General features: G+C 51.3%; 6 protein-coding genes across 6 annotated transcripts; 2 read left to right on the top strand and 4 right to left on the bottom strand.

Moving 5' to 3' along the window:
* Positions 1 to 926: 926 nt before the first annotated feature.
* Positions 927 to 2488, bottom strand: JN550_012002 (uncharacterized protein; the record flags this gene model as incomplete). Its single annotated transcript, XM_049310430.1, has 4 exons — positions 927 to 1567; positions 1634 to 1981; positions 2026 to 2116; positions 2267 to 2488. The coding sequence occupies 4 exons, from the start codon at positions 2486 to 2488 to the stop codon at positions 927 to 929; spliced, it is 1302 nt and encodes a 433-aa protein (XP_049166071.1).
* A 5803-nt stretch (positions 2489 to 8291) lies between these two features.
* JN550_012001 (uncharacterized protein) lies at positions 8292 to 10413 on the bottom strand (the record flags this gene model as incomplete). Its single annotated transcript, XM_049310429.1, has 7 exons — positions 8292 to 8535; positions 8682 to 8718; positions 8778 to 9194; positions 9249 to 9446; positions 9497 to 9865; positions 10277 to 10291; positions 10347 to 10413. The coding sequence occupies 7 exons, from the start codon at positions 10411 to 10413 to the stop codon at positions 8292 to 8294; spliced, it is 1347 nt and encodes a 448-aa protein (XP_049166070.1).
* Positions 10414 to 13565: 3152 nt separating this feature from the next.
* Positions 13566 to 14420, bottom strand: JN550_012000 (uncharacterized protein; the record flags this gene model as incomplete). The annotated part of the gene is made up of 3 exons (XM_049310428.1): positions 13566 to 14038; positions 14092 to 14293; positions 14346 to 14420. 3 exons carry the CDS (start codon positions 14418 to 14420, stop codon positions 13566 to 13568), a joined length of 750 nt encoding a protein of 249 aa, XP_049166069.1.
* Positions 14421 to 17415: 2995 nt separating this feature from the next.
* JN550_011999 (uncharacterized protein) lies at positions 17416 to 17811 on the top strand (the record flags this gene model as incomplete). The annotated part of the gene is made up of 3 exons (XM_049310427.1): positions 17416 to 17453; positions 17516 to 17672; positions 17737 to 17811. 3 exons carry the CDS (start codon positions 17416 to 17418, stop codon positions 17809 to 17811), a joined length of 270 nt encoding a protein of 89 aa, XP_049166068.1.
* Positions 17812 to 18281: 470 nt separating this feature from the next.
* On the bottom strand, positions 18282 to 19570 carry JN550_011998 (uncharacterized protein; the record flags this gene model as incomplete). The annotated part of the gene is made up of 3 exons (XM_049310426.1): positions 18282 to 18771; positions 18829 to 19334; positions 19400 to 19570. 3 exons carry the CDS (start codon positions 19568 to 19570, stop codon positions 18282 to 18284), a joined length of 1167 nt encoding a protein of 388 aa, XP_049166067.1.
* A 2362-nt stretch (positions 19571 to 21932) lies between these two features.
* On the top strand, positions 21933 to 22938 carry JN550_011997 (uncharacterized protein; the record flags this gene model as incomplete). The annotated part of the gene is made up of 3 exons (XM_049310425.1): positions 21933 to 21963; positions 22021 to 22456; positions 22509 to 22938. The coding sequence occupies 3 exons, from the start codon at positions 21933 to 21935 to the stop codon at positions 22936 to 22938; spliced, it is 897 nt and encodes a 298-aa protein (XP_049166066.1).
* Positions 22939 to 23003: the final 65 nt, after the last annotated feature.

Genomic DNA, 23003 nt, shown 5'->3' with positions numbered 1-23003 from the left:
ACAGTAGAAGAGGCGGGAGAACGACTACCGAGGACGGGACCGATAGGACGGGATCACCCAGAACCTGGCCGCCTCTGCATCTTCTCTACTGGACCAATCCCCTCAGCTCAGACACGTCCTCTATAAGTGGCTGTAGCTGGCACCATTGGCCGAAGTTGATCACATCCTGACCATTGACGTCGCTCAGGCCCGACGTCGGCGAGGTTCTCCGCATAAGAGTATTCCACAATAGACATGTTCTCCCTGTCTTTATTGCACAATCTCCCGTTCTGTAGATATTTTTCTTTTGAGTACGGGACTGCGAGTCTTAGTCCGTCTTAGGCCTGAGCAGTCACAATCAATCACATGATTATACGCCTACACTCGGAGACCAAAGGACGTCCCATCTGAAGGCGGCTCCCACGATTTGCAACCCATAGAAGTACATCCCAGTACAGAGTTTCTTGGACCTTTTCTCGTCGTCGATTCGCGCCGTTCAATCGTCTGCGTCTCGGGAACGGTAATTTCGGGTGGCGCCAAAAGTGGTTGGCTGTATCGAACCTGCGATTGTGGTCGCGCAGCTAGTCGAGTGTTTCATTCGAGGGTCTGACCGATTCCAGGTCCTAGGAAATCTCAGGCGCGGTTGGGGACTGAAAGGCTTTGATGTTCCCGCGTAGAAGATCCTGTTTCGCATCGCGATGCGTCGCAAATTTGTGCTGCGCTTGGGCTCCGATCGCCCCCTTTCAATGCTTCAAATTATCATGCACGCTGCTCCTCCCCAAAGCCGACTCAAGAACAAAGAAAATTTTGTGAGATAATACAACGTCAGTTGCCTTCGAAAAAGCAATGCCTCTGCCTCAAGACATTGTCCAGTAAGTGCGTCCATGGCTCGATGCGAGAGGCAAGCAACATTTACCCTTGCTGTTGACATACAAAGTCCCGAGGGATTATCTGCTTCCGTAATAGCCGCTGTGAGGATGATCGCCACCCGAAGACTCGTTATGGCCTGTGTTACCATACCAGGCGTCGTAGCCGTCACCGGATTTCGAATAAGCATATGGCTGCTGCCAGGTTCCATAGCTCGAGGGTGGAATAGCACCGGCTGAAAGCGATGCATGAGGGTCCATGGTGGTGCCTGGTACGCTTGCAACGTGTGGAATCGACGTGGTGATGGGTGTCGGATACATGGTGGAGGCAGCAGATGCTCTTCTGTCGTAGGACCTGCCGGGCGGTTCTCCTATCTGAGACGCAGGTGTGTACGACTGCGAGGCTTCGCCTCCGTAAGATAAGGACCTTGCAGGAGGTGCCCCTGGATACGGCGCCCAAGCCACGTCTTCGGGTCGAGAACTGGCGACATCGCCTCCTCCTGGTGTGCCAATTGGTGGCGCTGCTGGCCAGCCGGAAGAATGATGCTGAGGAGTGTAGGGAGAGAAGGCCGGTGTTATAGGGGATTCGTGCGGGTAGGTTCTCCATGAAGCGCCAGCATCCCCAGGAGCCTTCACGGAGCTAGGACTCGTGTCTGCTGGGATCCAGTTGGCCACACCGTGACCATAATCGAAGGTTCTACCACTGGAAGCACTTGAAGACACTGAGGTCTCTTAGCACCTGTCGCAAGAAGCTTGCGTGTTTGGAACGTCCAGGGAGGGTCACTTACTTTTAGGATCTGCTGGGTATGTTTCCGGCTTCAAGGAGGGAGGACCCATGTTCTGGATCGAGGGGATAGTCGCCAGATGCGCATATGACTGATGGGACGAAACATCAGGTGGGTGCCCGGTCGCGACTGCGGGTGAAGATGATGCCGAAGCGATCTTAGTTCCCGCGGGCGGCCTTGCCCCTGGCTTTTGTCCGGGAACGGGAGCGGGTTCCTGGCCAACACTATAGAAACTACAGTCTTTCTTCAATCGGATGCAGTTCGCACAGCGACCTTGAACGTCGTTTGGCTGTGGCATGCATCTGATCTTCCTGCGACGACAATGGCCTTCATCCTTGCGATTCAGCCACACTTCCACCAAGCAATCAGTGATGGTCAGGGAGGTAGCAACTTACCACAGGCAACCGAAGTTCGATGGTAGCCGAGTTTGTTACGCTTCTTATCGCCGGCAGGACCGAATTGGCCATGGTCGGCTTCGTTTGTCCCCTGTGGCCTCACGTTAGGGGTCGATTTGTATCTTTTCAACTTGAAGGCTTTGGACAGAGAATCTCGGCGTTGGGCGAGGGTCATGATGCTTTCCCGAGATGGGATAACGGGCTGTGCGGGAGGTACTGTCGGGACTTGTTGGTTTCTTACCTCCATGGAGGAAGAGGCCGAGGCTGGATAGCTAGACAGGTAGCCGGGATGGTGAAGGTCCATTTCGGCGCCATGGTGGTGCGGCGGAGGCGGATACTGATACGACATTATGTCTGTCATCAGACCTAGAGATTTGCGAGGATCACTGCTGGTTTTAATGGTAGCTCCCCACGGGGTGAAGAGCGCCTGTGCCTGGGATGGTAGCGGAGCGGCGATGGCCATGAACGATACTGCGTCGCGCAAGGATCCTTAGGGGAGCAGGAGTGATATTCCGCCCACACTCTTGCAGAAGATGGGCAGTGGCAATTTGCCTCTAATACCAAACTTCTGCAACTTCGGGCTGTTGGTATTCCGGTGTATGGAGATGGCACACCTCTTTTGGAGGAACCTCGCCAGATGCCCTGGTTGTCCCCTAGGACCTGGAAGCTTGGAAGAGGATATCCTCGAGGGGAAATGCACCGAAGGACGGCGGAGAGTGAGAGAAACGAGCCAATAGAGTTCGCGAGATCGGTTGCAGTACTGGAACCAGACTTTGGAAGCGGCCACACAAAAATAACCCAGCTCTCATTCGAGAGAGCAGTGGCAAGGATACTTGCTTGACGCGGCACGACTTGGTGTATGATACGACAGCGCATGCGTTATTCCACACTTGAGAAATCGCTGCACCTGGGACACTGCTGAACTGGACAGCAAGGATATTGCGATATCTGTTTTTGGAAGCGTTGGTCCAGGGCGGCTCGGAAGCGGAGTTGATGCTTGATCAAGTCTGAAGCACCATCTGCAGGGTCGAGGAGTATGGTCGTCCCAAACTTCTATTCGCAAAGGAGAGTCGAAAAGATTAATAAAGGGCGAACGCTGTTCTTCTTTTCTCTCCAATGCTATAGGTTGGGATTTGCTATTTGGCGGCGAAGATCCAATTGAGACTCGGTATCACGTAACGAATGAGTAGACGACGACGGTTATTGGATTTACGCCACTCAGAAGCCTATGTTTCGAACTAGGAAAAGCTCGAAGACCTTGTTGTTGTAACGCGATAGGGAGGCGCGTGTGGTCTATCCAAAAGCAGTGAAGGAGCGGTCCGTTTTTGGCTGACGTCGGATGGCTTTGCAAGCCTCAAGGCAAAGAAAGCGGTGTTGCACAAGATACAAGAGTCCTGTAGAGTATGGTGTAGGCTCTTGGTCCGACTCCTGCGCCCCTCGGCGGACTTTCCTTGCGGATAGGTAGTAAGGTCCGTCCCGAAGAGCAATGACAGGGACTATGCGTGCTCAATTTTCAACTGAAAACTCTGGGAGCAGCAGTGCCCACAACGTGCAGCAAAGGAGCGAGAAGAAAAAGAAACGATTCAAGATCCGATAAAAGTCTAGTAAATGTGCATCTTGGACGGATACATTGTTATGGCAAGAAAGCTGGCAGATCCCTGGAACTTGGACTGACTATTTCCTATTATCCTTTTGCCTCGACTTCGAGGGCTGAAACCGCAGGAAAATCACAACAAAGTAGCTCATTGGAAAGGCTAAGAGACTGAGAGGTTCTTGCTTCTACAGCAACCCCTTCATCTATGATGTCCGGGCCTAACGAGCATCTAGAAGAATTAACCGACTTGATATCGATCATACGGTTGCTCGAGACCATGGGGTAATCCTTCGCAGTCGCCTAGGTACCTGTTCTATTACAACCGGTCGTCCCATAATAGCCAATGGACACCAGCTAGTCTCCATGTGCCTAGACGACGATTATGCGGGTGAGAGGTACCCGACAGGCTATGTTTGGGTACTGGATGTGCCAGATAAACTCGTGTGGAGTTTGCCGGATGTACTGAACTCCCGCATCATGATATATCCCTTCCATCTGATCTTTTTAAGATCGATGTGCCTCAGATCGCCCCAGGTTGGGACCCTGGACTAGGACGCGCTACCGTAACATCGACTTGCCAAATGTGACCACGGGTGATACTGGGGGCCGAAGCGCTTGTATTTTGAGTATCAAGCTAAGAATAACATTCCTTAGCCTCCTGTGGTGTCACGCTGGTGCGTGGCTGTTGGTCGGTGGTTACTGGCCCTCGCTTCATTTCTTTTGAGAAGTCTATTTTGTTCGACATCTCGCTCAGGGTGCAGGGCTTCTTCCATGAGGTCAATTCCCAATTCTGCAACTGAACCCCTGCTCAAGGCCTGTCAAAGCCTGTTGATCCCGGCGCCAGAAAGGTGTCAAAGCACCCACATCGGATGAAGAAACCCTGCCAAATCGGCCTTGCCTGCCATGCTGCCATTCGAGATGGCACCCCTTGCTCCGATTCACAACTGCCATCCTCTTATGCTCAGAGATATGGCCCCAGTGACATCGCGTTGGAGGAACTCCATTGGAGAGACTGGGACGCGGCGGCAACCCGGGAAGATACATTTACCATTGCTTCTGCCGATGAGCCTCTGGCGTACTAGGGTACGTACCAAGCTTCCCTTTTTCTGGATTAACCCGTCCTGCCTGTAGTGACACTACCTGTTCCTGACATTTAATCTATGTGATATGGATGGCTCGACCACAGATGGACCGAATGGCTTTATCCGCACGTCGTCAGTTTCTGACGTCGTCTACGTGCTCCGCATTTTCCATTCGCGTTGCCAGTCAGCGAGTACAGAGTGCCCCCAAGAAAGAGCTCATATTTGGGCCGCGAAGCCTGTTTGAGAAATACGGTTTCTGAGCAGCAAAGGTCTAGTTATACAGCGTTGCTCAATTTGCACACTAGCCGCGGCACAAATCTCTGCTGCTGCATGCGACCCGAAGCGAAGCATTGGCCTAGTGTATACATCAGAGCAACTTCGGACGGTACTAGCAACAGATGGCACTGGTTCCAGCAGGTTGGTAAATGCCTGGAGGCGTTCGAAGCCAGATCTTGATCGCCAGATTATGCAACGCTGCAGTGGTAACCGCACTACCGGCAGGTCACATACGTAGGGATCCGACGTCGCAGTCCGTTGTGACTAGCAGACAATTGCATGCACTCGGCTGTACCCGCTTGCGATTCGGATCGTCCACCTGTAACAGACACCAGTCGGATGAGCTTTAAGTTCACACTCCTTCCCAGCATCTGAACTTTGCTGGTTTTGCTATAGGATGTGGCCTGCAATAGTTACATGACAACAACCCCACTCGGGTCCGAACTGCCTGTCGTCTGATGACGGTCATGTAACAGCATGGCTGCGTGATCCACGAGTTAGTGCTCAAGATCGTAATGCTCTAGAAGGAAGTGCATAGTCTCCCTGCAAGATAAGACGAACCCGATCTGTTATGCACAGTAGGTATCCTCATCCTGGGTGTCGATCAGGTGATGTGCAACATGGGGAGGCCTCATTGTGGCACCGATCAGGGTTGACTTGGCAAATCGCATCCTGGGTTTGCACGATGTGCGAGATGCGGCTGAAGCTTTACAAGTCGCGTGGATCTAGTGGTCGGCGATCAAACTCGACTTCAACGTTGCGATCCTAGCGATTACTCCCCTCGCGAGTTATCCTCAGAAATCCAGTAAGGGATGTGAAGCCACATCGCATGAGTAAAGTCCTCGATCTTCATGCAGCACTCTCCTTGCTTCTTCGCCGAATGCTCAACTGTTGGTAGGTCGACAGGCCAGCACTTGGGTCTAACGTGTTAGTAGAACGCCCAGTATGCCGATTGGACCCTTTCTATGGCTCATGCCCAATGGGCGCGGCGTTGGTTTCGTATTGGTGGGCCTTCCAAAGCGGAAATAAAGGAGGGAAACTGTAATGACCTTATATGTGACTCTGAATAGAAAAGGAAATACAAATGCAGAGTAGCCACTTGAGAAGGCAACTAGCGTTGGAAGTTGAAGCCCGCTACAACTGGGATCTTGGGGAGAAAGACTCTGCGGCGCCGCCGGCTAGTGGCCCCCACCACTCCATGTATGCACCAACCACCAACTTCTATAGGCGGTGCGGTGTGGTATGCAGCATACTATCTCCGAGATCGAACCTAGAGCTGCATTTGGCGCCTGCTTTGGTCCGCAGTTTGCCTTACAAGACCTGGGCAAATCCTGCGCCATCCGCACCGAGGTTCGGCAGCCTGTCTGGTTGTTTGGGAACGGGAGCGGGAGAACCCAGAGCGCCCCGTTAGGATGTTGTGCTCGTCGCATAATCGTTCGTCCCCTGACGTCCTTGGCGCACGGCCTCGGCTCCTCGGAAGAACTCCTGGTGACATGCGGCAGATCAGCGCGTTGGTCAATCATCGTTGCATGACACCTGCTCTCGCCAAGGCAATGCACAAAGTGACGAGGCTGGTGATGGGTGTCTGTTGTGCTGTACGTACCATGGCACACGTACAACTCTTGTCGACAAAGCAAGGTCCTTACCTTACTTGTGCCTTCGTGTCTGCTTGCCGACTTCTCCAAACCCCAGTCTACCTAGGTCTTCCTGTTCTCTGAGTTCTGGATTGATTACCCTTTAGCCAGAATGCGAACAGAGATCTATACCCCTGGAGAGGCGTTCGCCAATTCATTGCACCAGCATCTGGAAAATCGGTGAGCGGCCCGAGACTGGGAAGGATTTTGTCCTGATTATTTAGAGGGGGCCTCCTAATCAGGACAGGCCTGACCGCTTGAGAGATGTCCGTCATTCCGTGAGGTAACGCCACAGCATACGGTGAGAAAAGCAAAACTAAAAACAAGGAATAAGCCTCTCCCATACGGATATGTCCTGTCCGTCCCTCGACTAGTGAGGTTGGAACAGGTAAGGGATCATCAGCCATGCCACTTCATAATGCATCAAGGGACCGCAGATTACTGCAAACCCCCCTTTCAGTTTTCCACATGGAACTCGAACGGGATGACGGCACTGGTAGTTTTGATGTTGCCCAGCTCCAATCAGTAAAGCTGAGTGCATTCACTTACCGTAGCTAGATGGTCACAGGCTCTATGCTGGCGGGACTTCCAAGGAGCCTTTGGTAATGTGTAGGCTGAAATAACAATGAACGGATGGGGGCTTTTCGGAAGTATGTCCCGAGTGTAATCTACCTGGGTTCCCTGTCGACTAAATCCCACTCCTCGAGAAAACTAATGTGCGACTCGAGATACTCCCGTTGCAGAAACATGACAAGGCCTTGGTGTAGATTCCCAGCCGAACGGAGATCTCCATCGCCAGGGTGGTATCTACCAGCAAGGGAATACACGTGGCGGCGGGACCTTTGACATAAGTGTCTTACGATGATACTTTAGTGTTCTCCCTTGCCGGAGCTGGATCTGGGCATTAGGCGATATATAGACAGTGGCACAGTATCAAACTTTCCATGGTCTAGCGGAATGCAGTGGACTGCAGTAGTTACCGAGACAAAAACCAAGCTACGATGACAAGTTTGATATCCTCAGAACGCCTTCTATACGCTAATTGGCTACATGTGGGTTTATTGGCCATAAAGCACATACGTAAGCCTATTCCCTTCGTATTCACGAGGAGAACAATCCCTTGCCACAGAAAGCATTGACTTGACCTGGGGTTGATACGTACCGCGCAACACTTGTCACGGGTTCAGGACCACTCTTTGCTGCCAGCCCACCTACCCAATCCTAGTTGATGACTTGACTGCATCACGCTGACCTCCACTTATTGTTGACGCTGAGGTCTAACTTTTCCGGAAGCCATTGACTGCGTTGCTGCTCTGAAACCTTGGGGGGAGGCGGTCTCTTCGCGATGTGGAGGTCCCTGTGTCAGTCGATAGCATCCTAGCGTTCCTCGCCTCTATCACTGCTATATGTGGTGGTTAAATTGACTCTTCTGAGTTCCATTTGAGAAAGCACACGAAATACAAGATGGTTGTCCGATGTAAATAATCCAATACCCCCGACGGTGCATTCATCTATTGATCTTGGGGCAATACAGTTATCAAACCATTGTCAAACCGCTTGCCACGTCCCGTTCAAACTGTATCCTCAGTTCACCTGGGTTAAAGTTTTGGGTATCGCCATTTGTAGTCATCCTCGCTCTAGTCAGTACATTTTCTCATCAGTCGATCTGGACAAGAGCAATTATCGGACTGCCGTCTTATCTCGTCGAAATAAATTTCGCAACGAATATATCCTAACTGCCCACTTCGAAGACGCGGAAGATGGCTCATCATTGGCTCCTTCGTCGCTACCTGACGAGCAAAGTGTAGTCCGCGTGGAGTCTATCTGATCCACTGGAGGATCAATGAAGGTCGCTTGCATGAAACCCAGAAATGTGTCAACCTCTCGTGTGGTCGTCATTGCACCAACGCTTGCCCGAACAATGCTATGGATTCAAAATATCAGCCTTGGATGCGCAATCGCTGTAAATAAGTAACTTGCCCTGTTGGTAGCCGATGTACGACTGGTATCCCATGCGGGCCGCAGTGATGGCCAGCAGACAGAGCCCTCTCCGTCATCCATGGCTCATACCCCAGAGCGGAGAATATGCCGCCTGGGTTGCACACGCCTTCGCATTGCAAGCCATAAGTCAGTCTCCTATGTAACTTCCAGATTTTGTGCACCTACCACCAGACCTGATGAATATTCCTGCATTGTTTGCTAAACGCTCAACCTCTGTATACGGTACGTACTGACCATTGGCGGTCTTGACGTTGAAAGCAATGACAGGGCCTTGTTTGGCTGAGTCGCTCACGCCTTGTGCACTTCCGCAGTATATACGACAGACTGCGCGACCATTAACATGTTGCAGCCGAGCAAGACCACTGTAAAGGCGGGCAGTCAGACGCGAGGTGTGTATCGAGATGAATTCCATAGACTTGAAAAGCCTCCTGTGGACGGTTAAGGCTTCACCCAACGCAAGTATGCTGTGGAAAGGGAGTGTCCCATCTTCGAGGCCATCATGAAGCCTATACGGAAGAACCTGTGGCCCTTTCGACCGATGCCAACTCTGGCCGCCCATCGTGCCCACCATGGTCACAGTCCCTTTGAGTTACTTGCATTAGTTAACGCAGGTCCACGTATTGATGGCTGGCTTACCTCCACCAAAGTATTTCCTCAGTGTTAAGATATGACCCGACTCTTTTCTAATGACCAACGCACCAAGATCTGGAAACCCAAAAATCTTGTAGAGCGATAAGCAAGTGAAGTCAGGGGCTTCATCAACGTTGCCAAAGACCTTGTTCATGGGACTTGTCATGGCCAAAGCAGCCGCATCAAACAGGGTATCTTGGATGTCTGTGTTGAGCCGGAAGTCAGGAGACAGAGAATTAAGAGGGGTTACATACATGTGTTCTGTAGATGCTCTGAATGTCTCACGTGGCCATTCCATGACAGTGGCAACCTCCTCCCACACATGTTTGACTGGCCTGGATACGCGAATAGAGCAAGGTCACTCTCTCCGAAGTGATTTATGCCAGCAGTGCCGGGAGATTGTAGCCACCTCTCGACCTCTGTGTCACTTCCGAAGCAGTGATGTCGCCCATGCGTGTACTCTCTCACGCCAACTAGACTAGTATGTGCATCTCTATGGTATCCGTACCAGAAGCGCCCGGATTGGGACTTCTCAGCGAGATCTCTGAAAGACTCTGCCACGAGCTTAATGGCTGCTGTTGCGTTGGCAACAAAGACCAGGTCGAAATGCTTTGGATCCGCACCTAGAAAATACAACATATCTTGTCGTACTTCGTCAACCATCGTGCCCGAGAGCTTGGCGGGAAGATTCTCCGAATGGGGATTCTGAAAAGCTCAAAGTTAGCAAATACAAGATCGCCGTAGCAAGGGTGAGACCTAAAGCCCCTTTTCTAGTACATATGATTGTGCATTTCGAAGGCTCAAAAGAAGGAAGGGCTTACACCCTAGAGATTAGACGCCATCTTGTGTGTAAATCCTTCTATCGCTGATTTAGCGTACATCGTAGCACCGCTATCTGTTAACATGTCTGGTGAGTAAAATCCTCCGCTGCAAACAGAACCATAAATTCTCCTTTTGGGATGGCCAGCGGCCTAAATCTGTGGTTCCAGCTTGGAAGACAGACGCCAAAGCTCAAGGCAGTAGTCAACACTCACGATCTAAGTAAACCCCTGGATGACTATGTCAGCTTCTGTGCTCGAGAGCATGATGAAATGAGTTACACACCATGTTTCATGTGAGGATACTCTTTTAGGCGTATATCCTCCACTCTGTCGCCATAGGTGTCTTTCATGGTGAATTTCTGATAAGCTTGATGATTCTCAAGTGGAAGCTAAAAATAACGCTTCGACGACGACGTGGAGGGGCCTTTTATCTCTCAGTGTCACAGTCTTTCATTCCAAAAGAGGTTATGCTCATATATGGGGCGCAATAGTGATGTGATAATTTCCTGACTATTAAATGCAAACGGACGCGAGATTGGCCTTACATATAGTATTTAAAATGGGGCCTTCTGCTACCACACAGATAGCGCCAGTACTCACTTGGCCAATCTTACCTGCTGGGGTACCCTCAACTCAGGATACTGTACTGGTAGAAGAGAATTGAAACCGTAGGAAAGTTACCAGTGTAAGCAGCAAGCCGCCACCAAGCACCACTCGTATAGCACACAGACTAAGCCTAGTTGTAATATTTATATGATCTCAGTCAGATATCATCAGATGCCTAAGCCGCATCCGGGTATAAGTGTCTCACCCACCTTTGAGCTACCCACAGTTCCGGGCTCGTCATCGCTCTCCACAATGAAACGTCTTGCACACTTTTCGATAGGTGTTCTACACCGAACGCTGTCTTGGTAATTGATTCGCTTGCCAGAAGAGCCTCCTAAATATATCATTGGCCTGATTGCGTGACCGGCTGTACCAACTAACACACATTCCGGTGGCATTGCTGGGAGGCGTCATACTATGATGTGCCAACGATGTTGTGAGTTACAGCCATCAGGTCATCTTAGCATTGACGAGCCAAATTACATAGACGAAACCTTCGGGTCAGCTTCAAGGACAACTACTCACATCAAATTAATTTGAAAAACACCAAACGATAGTCAACAATACACAAGGTCGAATTCTCTTCGCGACTCACCACATGGAGACCCAGAGCTGATTAGGGTGCAGTGGATATCGCTTTACAACCTTGGACGGATAGCATCAGGCATGGCCCCATCTCGTCTCCTGATTGACACGGAAATTCAACACGCTGCGCCATCCAACAGGAAAGCTTCGATGACTCTTGCGGAGATGTGACCAGACCGGGGTAACATGCACTCTCAACCCAAATAAGAAGATCCTAGGAACAGAGAGCGAATGACACCTTGTAGACAGGCCCTGTCGCCTAATCGGGACGGCCTCACCTATGGTCTATTAGGGTCTATTGCGGATGTGTCTGATCGAGGCTTCTTGGCAAGGCTCCAATGGAAATAGGCGATGGATTTTACCCAAGTCATGCGCTCTCACTAATGGGCTTGAAGCGTGTCTCTATACTGGTCCATGGCTTTTGTAAAGATCAGTTGTTGAAGAGGTAAAACTTGACACCTTTATCGTAGACTGTAATTCCCAAATTTCAGAAACAGCTTATCACATACGTCCAACTACTCTATGAATAATTGCTTAACCTACCAACGTCTTGGCTATCTAGTTTACTTTAGAAGATCCGGAGGCTTCCCCGGCCTCATGAACCGAGTATTGCCTTTGATGAACATCGTCCTTGCCGGGTTCAGCTTAGGAAACTTTTGCGAAGCAAGGGGACCGTCAGACCCCTGCATCTCCCGAGGTGGCTGGCTGTGAACGGCCATTTGGAGCATTGATCGCCGGCCATATTTTCAAGCCAAAGCCAAGTTTGGACCATCGTGTTCAATTGAACAACTGGTAGGAGCCTCGGAATTCTCAAGCCGCAACTGGTGTGGGCGGGAATTACGGCCGGCAGCTGTGGTTGGTATTGGCCCATAACCATAAGCGCTGGGTCGCAGGGGAAACAACTGACGTCGAAAGAACAAGACAGTGCCTAAACGACGTTCTTTGGTTTGTTGGCCATTACTATCAGGTGAGCGCCCTGCATGCACAGGTTACGAACGTCCCCTCAACGCTCGCCATGTACTCTTGATTGGATCTGTACATGACCAATGGCACCCGGGCAAGCACTATATGTGCCTTGCGAACCATTAACACCACATCCTCGCGGGTCGCTGCATACCGCCAGCATTTCCGCGGCATGGGCCTTGCAACTTTTGCTGGTCCAAAGCTGACAATACGACCATGCAATGCGCAGACGTCAAGCAGTATCGTGGAGTGGTGGCAGCTACTTTCTCGTTGAGCCCTGGTAGCGCTGGTCGTGGTTGATTTGGGGGGTAATTACCAATTGGTGACCACACCAAACGTGGTCTTGCAGTGACCCTTGAACGAACATATGATGCAACGCTAACCCCACGCGTAAATCAACCTTCACACAGTCACAGAGTCCAAGATGAGCTTCCTTCACCGGTGACCTTACAGCACGTACATATCCCACTCCTGTTTTAATGTTACAGTGCGTACAGAGGGATGACCCCATAAGCTTAGACCCTAATGAGACCCCAAGATGTGATTGCTGCAGGAAAACAGACATCATTCGTGAGAGCTTTCGGTTATCGATATACTTGTCCCGGGTTCCACGCTGCCTTCCTGGCCCCTCTGTCGCTGTCGACGAGGCGAATGGCTGTGGGCTACTCGTTTTGGGAGGCGTTGATGGAGCTTTGACCGGAAGGCGTTCTACGCGGCAACCGACAAGCCGGAAGCCAGCCTTATAGTTTGACATGAAACGCCGGTTCTTGGCACGGGGCCCGTCGCAGATCGTCCGAGCTTATTTGAAGGGTTTAGTTCAGGGGTAGCTCCTTCTCCGACGTCCCCTTGAACTATTACACAGGACAAAGTCTAAGTTAGCGTGTATATGGGAGCTGTCGGTACCAAGCCTAGCAATCTTGATACCTGGTTTCCTAGCCAGCTTCGTGCGGCAAGGAATGCCGGGACTTTCATGGCAGGCAACGGTAGATGATAGCAGAACGGATAGAATAAATTGAGTATGTGCACAGACAACATAGATCACGGTCTCTTTGCTGTTAGTGGAAACAATTCAGCTGTGTCGGAATTTTTTAATTTAATTCTTTTTGGCCAGTATCAACAAATTAGTGCCAAATTTGCAGGTGGTCTTCCCGGTAAAGAAGTCTTTCCAGTCCATCATCTAACCTGCACACATGAAGTCATTATCTCTAATTACGAATAATAGAGTTTTGAACACAGGACAAATTGGGTGTCATGCCCAGCAACCAAACGCCATCCCATGCAAAAACCGAGCATCTCCTGAGAATACAAAATTGTGCTCTGATCATTCAAGCTTCCAGTGTTGACCGGCTTAGACCAGAAAGGCGGCCGCAACGCCGACAGCGAAGAAGCTCTGGATTAGGACTCCGGAACCGAGAGTAACCGCACCGGCAGTGATCGGGGATGACGAGGGCTGCGAGGATGGCTGAGTGGTCGGCTTAATCCCCCCAGTCGTGGCGTAGGTTGGAGTGCTGTTGCCGTAGCCAGATCCAGCGAAGTTGGCGCAGGAGATTCTCGTCTTGTTCGAGAAGTGGATGACGAAGCTACGGTCGGGGATGGAGTTGTTCACGCCGACATTGAGAGAGCTGAATTCGTCGTGATATTTTGCCTCGAACGGGTCCGAAGTAATCTTTCCATACTTGCCGCTGAGGTCACCAACCTGGCAGGTCTCGGGAAGTTTACTGTCGCAGACGGGGTCTTCGCCGCGAACGAAAGGGTCAAGGTGGGCTGCGGTCGCGGTACAGTTGCCGTCCGCGGGAACTACTTTGTCATGGATGTGGTACGCTGGGTGAGATTAGCAATGAACTCGCAAGTGGAGCGCCATTGATTTGACTTACTGAAAGGGCCGCCCTCTTTGGGGAGGTTAGAGAACTTGACAGTGTACTCAACGCCAACACCATTGGGACTCGATTTGACGGAGATGGATCCCTTGACGTTGCCATCGAGGCTACCAGTCTTCCAAAATGCCTGCTCGGGGAGAGTGGCTCTGATCTCCTTGCCGACAGGGTTGTTGGTGACGACAGTAGCGTTACCAAGTTTCTGTGTGCACTTGCTTAGTGCTGTGTATCAGGAACATCTTGGTATGACTTACACCAGTGACCGGGCCTTGCGCAAGGACGTTGCCGGCCAGGAGGGTCGAGAGGGACGCGATTGTCGAGACACGCATATTGCCGAGCTTCCGGGTTACTGCAGTATCTTCGAGGACTAGGAAGTGTGTTCCGTAGAACTAGGTGACAATATCGAGCTGATGGAGCGTGGCACAGTTGCTGATCAGTTCAGTAGGAATGGTTCTTAGGATCGCGGTGAGTAAATGAGGATGCTTTTGCTGCTTGTAATACTTGACAAGAGAAGTGAATGGTCCCAGCGATGGGGATGGACAGTGTAAATCAATGGGAAGGGACGGGTGAATCTACTGACAGAACGGGAAAGCAAGGACGGACAACCTGGGCCAAAGCATCGGGGGGCCGGCAGGACTTATATTCACGGGACAACGAAGCACAACCTAGGCTATCCAACAACGCCCACCCGAAATGCTGCACACATGGCGGGTCAGGTACCTACCGGTTTCTTTGTCCCATGGGGGGCGAGGCTGGGGAAATTGGCCGCAGCTGCAAGATCTAGGCGCAATGATGAGAGCACTATGGATCCTTGCATCATCGATTGACGAAGGATGCTACCGTAATATGCATAGCACAAAGAAAAGGCCAGTCGAAATCAAGTCCCGACGAATCACAAGCGAGGCGCAAGTCAATCAATGTCTTAATGGAGAACGGATGCCAAGCCTGTTGCCCCTGGCCTTTATCCGAACTGGCGGACGTAGCAGACCTCACCATGGCTCACTTGGCTTTGACATCGCAGAGCATGCCCTGAGACTGGTCGTTTGGCCTTTTGAGGCCGTCGACCCAATCCAGGTTACCTACGAGTGCGGTGTGGTAGACATCAGATGAATTGAACTGAGAACACATATCTGACGTCCGAGCGTGCCTACCTGTACCTGAGATCCAGAAGCCGCTTGAGGCCGGTCCGGGACACGAAGGCTGAGAGCTCAAAGTACAACATTCGTTTCACACTCGTTTGTAGCCTATAGCAACTGCAGGTTAGCCCTGAAATTGTGCTGTAGACAGCCAGCCCCAGTCAGTCAGCCAGCCAGCCACGGGCGCTTTTTCGGAGAACTTGGCAACATGTAGCTTGCCAGGTTGGGGGCCAACGAGGTCAACGACATTCTCCCTGTGTGCCGAGCCATGGACGCGTACCATAGTACCTGGCGTGATTCATGTTGATAGCCAAGGACAAACTTGATAGATGTTTGCGTCTTCCAACAAGGGAGTCATATGAGAGTGGATGCGGGTAACAGTGCCGTGTGATGATGGTGATCGACTTCCAACTTTGCTTGAAGACTGAAATTGGTCTGCCGCTTGGTTGACGCAGATCTGAACTATCCCCTCCCTGTAAGTGCCCCTGGACCCTGGCAACGGCATCCCTGGATCAAGGGCACTTAGAACTAGACCTGCACGTACCAGCCAGCCATCGCTTTCGCGGGGCTGCAGCTGCTCAGCCCCCCCGCTGGTTGTTTGGTTGAGCCTGTCAGCCAACAGCCTCTTGGCAAGGTCGCCTGGCTGTCTCACTGATGGGAGGAACCTAACCGGATGGCCGGGCTCTCTCCTGCGAAATGTTTCAACAGCGATTGTTTCGCGCCAAGCATCTCCACGCCGTTGCTGCCGAGGGGCCTGCGCCATCGATGCCAGTGTTCCACGACAGTGGCCCGGCCGCTCTTCGCCAATGACACCTTTCGATTGGCGCCTACAGTCGGATTTCACAGACCCTGGAGACAACCTTGGAAATCTCAGCCTAAATTTGGCAGTTCTATTTCTGCTTGTCAGCCCTTATTTTGGCTGCCTGCCTTGCCCATGCTGCCCGCTTACACAAGCTGCCCAGTCGGTGACTGGGCTCTTGCGTCGTGGTGCAACTCGCCCGGGAGAACAGGAGCCGGTACCCGTGACTGTTAAGACAATAACCCGCATCGGCGCTCTTCAATGCCCCAAATAGGTGGGAATTGCAGTGGACGGGTTGTCAAGATACCTGGGTATTGGTGCAAGTGTACTGAGCATTTGGCTGTCTTGCTATGCACGATGCAGCTGCCCCTTCCGGCCACTGCCGCCAAGCGGCTGCCCTCTGCTTGCCGACCGACCCAAGTCTACAACGTTATGCGATGACGTTCCTTGCGTAGATCCAAGCGAGATGCCCCGTTTCAGAAACATTGAATGGCCATTTCGATGAACTAGGTGACTGTGCCTTCGCGATCGACGTTCATCAACTGTACTCAAGCCTTGCCAATGAGGTCTTCAGTCTTGTGCTCTACATCTATGGAATCCCGTCAAAATGAGCTACTCATGTGGCATCGGAGGAACTCATCGGGTGATATAGTCCTGTGACAGCAAGCGGCAGCAGATGAAGACAATTTAATTAAGGCGGCATATGTTGTTCAAGGCAAGCACCAAAGAATCGACTCTGGAACAACATTTGTAGACGCGGCTGCCATGGACCCTTTCTCGGCACATGATCACTTTTCAATAGCAGGACAAGAACCTCACCCGAGCTACAGTGCGGGGCTCTCCCAATAAATTTTACTTTCCTATTGTCGTGACCTCTGCCGTTCAAGCGACTTGTTGTCCGGCCACTACATGGAAGTAGAGGAGAAGATGTGAGAATGGGGTGTGGCCGGCAGCAACCGCCGTAGTGTTGTGCGACCAAGATACAGTGCGCAGGGATCCAACAAAAGAAGCAGACCGAGATGCGGACGAGGCCTCCCCATGCTGTAGCATTGTTGACTGGATACACGGATCGTGAACGCAAAACGGCTGGTCTGCACTTTGATTGAACGAGTCCGGTGGTAACTCGAGCGCGCTGTGCTCTGTCTGGCTTTATGAGGCTGATGGCACAGCAAGGAGCACGAGGCCCACCTCGTCACCCAAGGCCGAGCGAGCTTGGGCCACCCAACACTCCGGAACCGACTGACTTCATCGCCGACGACCAGCTTCTAAAGCCCAGCATCATCAACACTTTGCTATCGCGGCATCAGCAAGACAACCGACGACGACCAGGAAGCTTCTTCGCCCTCCCTCCACTCGAACCCCGGATCGTTCTGATACCGCTCCGCAGCCATGAAGCCCGTTGTCGGTTCCATGCAAGCATGGTCTTGGTAAGGACTCCCGGCACACCTGCATCCGCGTTCACAACAGGGACTGACCAACATCTCCGCAGCGTCGTCATCTCGGCATTCGCGATCCTCATCCTTTCGGTCATCGGCGCCCTGTTTCGAAGCGGACATCATGAGATGACAGGCGATGTGGAGGACCCTGCGCTCGACGCGCGTGGCGAGATCGCGGGCACCATCTTCATCGCCGTGATCGTCTATGCGGTACGTACTGCATTACATGACGGGGTCCCCCGCTGGGCCGTGGTGCTGATATATCTATGTTTAGGGCTTCCTGGTGTTCTGTGGTCTGCAGGGCATGCTGCACCTGCGGGAGTCGAGAAGGGGCGCCATTGCGCTGTAGGGCGGGAGCGTTGGTTAGGTGGGATTTAGAGATCATTCATTCGGAAATACACGGCGTTCAGGATCATTTTAAGTGCTTTTTCGCATGAGCGATCGGTTACTGCTACAAGCTGGTGAAGGTCCCTGGGGAGAGTCGGTTCCCCGCGCCTCTATTCAGACCCAAGTCGGCAAACCCGTCGTCCAGCTTAGACGTCCGCCACGGCGATATGGAGGGGTCGGCCAAATACGGCGTCGGGCGTACCCCAGTGTATAGAAAGGGTCGTCGAGGTATACTTCCAAGCAAGTTGCTGGCGAAGTGGCACTGGAACTTGTATTTGATGTAGAAACAGTGGAGACTCATTGTAATGGAATGCAACCAATTTCAGTCAGCCTCGCTTCTTCGCAAGCACTAATGATTCAAGGACTTTGTATATCTGATGGAAATCTAAGTTTGCAGAGATTTGAACTGAATCCTCGTAGTCGCCTTGTCTATCAGCCTTCACTGGCCAATGGTCCTTCTCTGCTCCTCGTAGATGAGGCAACCTCGATTGTTGTCCTGACGTTAACCCCATCAGCTACTTCAGCAGCTTCATGGCCTCCACCCTCAACATCCCAGCTCAGCCCCTGTAAGTGCGCTGCACCATATTCCACAGAAGCTCTGTTGGGTTGGAGCTCCACATCTGAGTCGGCCGAGCGTGGAAGTACTTGGTTGGGGTGGGCTTCGGATTTTCGAACATGACGCGTGATATACCATCGCTTCAAGCGCGAGCTCTGACCCACCGACCCGTATCGTCTGCTGCCCGTGGATCCAAACCCGGCGCGCTTGAATAGGGGCCTGATGGTTGCAATACATCCTGCCATGATCCCTAGCGATGGTTCAATCACCGACCACACAGCGAGGTCTATAGTCGCGTAGAGAAAGTCGGCAGAAATTACAATCTTCTTGACATAGACTATGCGGACCATCAGAGCTAACCCGGCGCTAAATGCATCATGAGTTTAGCAGGCGAAAGCAAATCTGATGACAGAAGATACTTACACAAGTCCCATACTCAGGAGAATGGCAATGCTGACTTTGGTTCGACGGTTGATGCTCACGTTCCAAAGCATCGCTATCGGCAACAAGCCTAGCATCCAATCCGATACGGCACTAACGGCACTGTGAACTATCGTGGCGATAGGCACAACGTTGTTATCCATACACGTACCCGCTGACCCAGCTTGGCGGGATGGTCCTTCCCAGAAATAGGAGGGCGGCACACATTGAAAAGTCATAAGGAAGAAGTAAACCAAAGAAGTTACCCATATGATGCCCAGGTTGACTCGGATTACCCATATGTGCCACGGCTTCACGACCAACCGCAGTAGAAAAATTGCAATGGAGGTGCGAATGATGCCCGAGAGCGGTGCGTATAGAACCTCGCAGAGATACCATCCTCGTAACGCGATGGCGACGCCGTCCAGCGTCAGTTCGCTTGTGTGTTTACCCGTTCCTCCCATAGCTACTCCACATACAGCAATGATGGCGTACGCAGTGTATACTAGCTTGATGCCCAGATTTGTAAGCCGGACCATATATTCATAAGATATCGGTGTGAGAGGTAACATACCAAGCCGACTAGCATTAGCCAGTCATCAATTAGCACATTCCTTGTCATCAATAGCTTGACGTAGGCGCGCATGCTGCACACTATCCATGCAAAGAACAAGAAGACGAGCTGGCCGATAACGAGTCGTGTGCCGCCAGGGTTGACGTCGAACCCAAGGTTGCGATTTGACATGGTCATCACTAGTATAGTCCTGAGAATGACACGGCCACGTCTTTTTACGATATCTCGAACGGCAGAGCAATGTTTTAGTGTCAAGGAATCTTGTTCTGATATATATCCGCAGTGAGTCCTTCCTTCTTGCCTGCCAAGATCCCGAGCCCTGGTTGGGAACCATGCTCCCGTTGATGCTTCTTCTGCAGTCCGGAACGGCGGGATGGAACATGTCAAGTCTTGTGAAGCAAGGTTCATTCTGCTTCTGGAGGACAACCAGGAGTCCATTGTATGAACGTGCGGCACTTACGCTACCTATAGTCCAGCCAGGCTCAGATACTTGCTAGCAGACTCAATCTGCCGCGTGAGACAATTTGCAATGCATGTGATCGTGACTCCCCTCACCTCCGCTGATCTTTCCAGGGTGCTTGGTGAAGACCTAAGTTTGTCGTCTACCGTTGGAAAAAGAAAAGTCGACCGAGGGGCAGGCTGGGTGCATAACTGGTGGTAATGCGCAGCTCGGTGGAATTGTTCATCACATAGCTCGCTTCGAAAGAACCCCTCCCAAGAGACTAAGCGAGACCCTTGGCAGGATGACTGATCAATTTAAATTAAAATAAAGCTACGATTATACCGAGGAATGTGTGTCCCTTGGTTCAACCCGGCGTTCCTGAAGCGCGCACAGGCCCTCTGAGTGAGTGGAAGGGAAAAAGCAACCACTCCCCGGCGTGTCAGTCTGTCACATCTCTCTTGAAAGCCCGGAACCATACGATTGCCCAGTTGCTTCGTTCGACTTTGAGAGACACTCATGTCACCCTTCATTGTGTGGCAAAATGATCAAGTAGCTGTATTATTCCACCACCAGCCCATTTTCTTGCGTCCACAAAAATCACATTATGTCTTTCTACCCACTATGCAACTTGATGACAGTCAATTTACTCTCACTATCCACTTATGTTGAAGAAGCAACGTATTTGGCAGGCATCGTCGTACCATACTCAAGGTCGGTAGATGGTGCGGCAGTAGCTCTTACCTGGAAGTAGCAGCTGCTCCGTTGATGAACTCAAATATATGGCTCAAATCTACAGCTTGTGGGCACCAACTTGTCTAGGTATTTGTGATAGTAATCCAATCCCACCCTAAGCGCGTCCGGCCGTTGAGCTGTCACATTGTGGTTCCCACGAGGGAACAGGGCCTTCAAATGGCCTGTGGGGTCGCGTGCGAGATCTGTCTCAGATCTTAGCGAGACCCAATACTCAACTATGGACTGTTACCCAAGGTCGGTGGTTGTATAGCTGTGTCAACACAAGTGTGTGCAGTACCAGATTCGAAAGGGTTGGCCGCGCACTGACTTGATCCCGGCATGAACGATCGTGCTGCTACAAGAGAAACCGCGCTTGACTTCAAATTTGCCACTATACACCCATTGTGGAAGCCAATTGTAAACTGAAATGGAGCATTCTGTACTGGATTCTTGGTTTCGTGCTTGTCTGAAGAATTCTCGGTCCCAAGGTTGGTGATGAAGCTACATCCAACACGTAACTGGGTCTGCTTTGACAAATTGTCGGGATCTAAGTTTGGCCTGGTGGGCTTACGAACGTTTGTTTGCCTGAATTGGAAATGAGAAACTGTCGGGGCTGCATATTAATACAACATACCTACAACGGTCCTGAAGGAAAGGTTCTCGAGGAAATTCAGAGTATCGCGGCTGAAGAGACTAGTGCTGCTCTGTAGTCGTAGAAAGTGAATTTAATCCCCTGCTAGCACTGTGCGCCTGTTGCCTGTATACTGAGTTGGGTGGCAAGCAAGCTTATCAGGAATAGGGCAGTATGACTAAAATTCGAGGAAAGCTATCGGGGTAAGTTGAAACAAAGCTTCTGCATCACTTCAAGCCAACATAGGCAATAGTTGAGGGTAACGATCGCGGCTCCGCCTGGATGTGATGTGGTTGTGGGGGGCCTGCCCAGGTCGCCAATCAGCGCCTGGTGCAACTGCACCACGAGCCAAGCGTAGTCCTCGTCGTTCCAGTTTGCCAGTAGTTAACCGTCCGAAAGGATTTCTGCGTGCCGCGTTGCCTTCTGTGCGCTATGCATCGGAGCAATTGGTCCTGAAGCGATGCGTGGAACATCTGAGGTGCAAACACGAAAAGCGGCTCTTACCTCGCAATGATGTCATTACTCCCAATGAGACCCATCATCGCGATGAACCACGTCAAGCAGTCATCGACACAACTTTTGAACCGAAACTCCAAATAGTGTGGCTCTGTTCATAATAAAACTATCTAATTCTGCTCAGAAACCGAAAGGGATTCCGGCCAAACATTCGTTGTTGACCACCACACTCTTCGCCTAAGCATTCTCACCACTTACCTGCTATCGTCACTATGTCGTCAGAATCTCAACAGTTTCAAACAGGTAGGACATGATATTTCCAAGAATCCTCAAGTATTTCCATACCTAAGCCGAACACAGGTTGGAAACCCCCCGTGACGGATCAGGAATTTCCCGGCAAGGAGCACAAGTTACCTGTTAAAGCACAATACGAAGACTTGCCCGATGGTCAGGGTGGTTTCACAAAGTACAAGGCCGCCGGGAAGTTAAAGGGCAAGAAGGCTATCATCACTGGAGGAGATTCTGGGATCGGTCGAGCAACTGCTCTTCTCTTTGCTCTTGAGGGCGCAGATTCATTCATTGCCTATCTACCTGACGAGCAGAAGGATGCCGACGAAACAAAGAAGCTGGTAGAGGAGCGAGGCCAGAAGTGCCACCTCTTCCCGACTGATCTCACGGAAAGAAAGAACTGCGAAAAAGTTGTCTCTGAGGCAGTCGAGGCCATGGGGGGCATTGATATCCTGTTCAACAACCATGCGTACCAGATGATGGTGAACGACATTTCGGAACTGTCGGAGTGAGTCAAAGTGCTAATCGTCCTCCCCTTTTTTGGATACTAACCGAGGTAGGGATCAATGGGTTCACACATTCAACACCAACATCCACCCTTTCTTCTATCTGTCGAAGTACTCGCTACCGCACATGAAATCAGGGGCTTCCATCATCAATAATGCAAGCATCAACGCGTACATTGGCCGTCCTGACCTCCTTGACTACACATCTACCAAGGGTGCTATCATCTCCTTCACTCGTGGACTCAGTAATCAATTCGTCAGCAAGGGAATCCGTGTCAACGCTATTGCCCCAGGCCCTGTCTGGACGCCGTTGATCCCCGCAACGATGAACCAAGAGGCACAGGAGCAGTTCACTGCTCCGATGGGACGACCTTCTCAACCTAGCGAGATAGCCAGCACTGTTGTATTTCTAGCGGCGCCAGACAGTTCATCAATTAGCGGCCAGACAATTCACTGCAACGGCGGCACCATCGTTAATGGCTAACGGTAGAGATGCCTTAATAGAAAGATAATATATAGATATCGCTATGCCAAAGCAAATTTTACTAT

Source organism: Neoarthrinium moseri (genome assembly GCF_022829205.1).
Source record: "Neoarthrinium moseri strain CBS 164.80 chromosome Unknown scaffold77_Wmoseri_CBS_16480, whole genome shotgun sequence".
In the NCBI taxonomy this organism is placed as follows: domain Eukaryota; kingdom Fungi; phylum Ascomycota; class Sordariomycetes; order Amphisphaeriales; family Apiosporaceae; genus Neoarthrinium; species Neoarthrinium moseri.
This window is presented reverse-complemented; position numbering and strand designations above follow the sequence as displayed.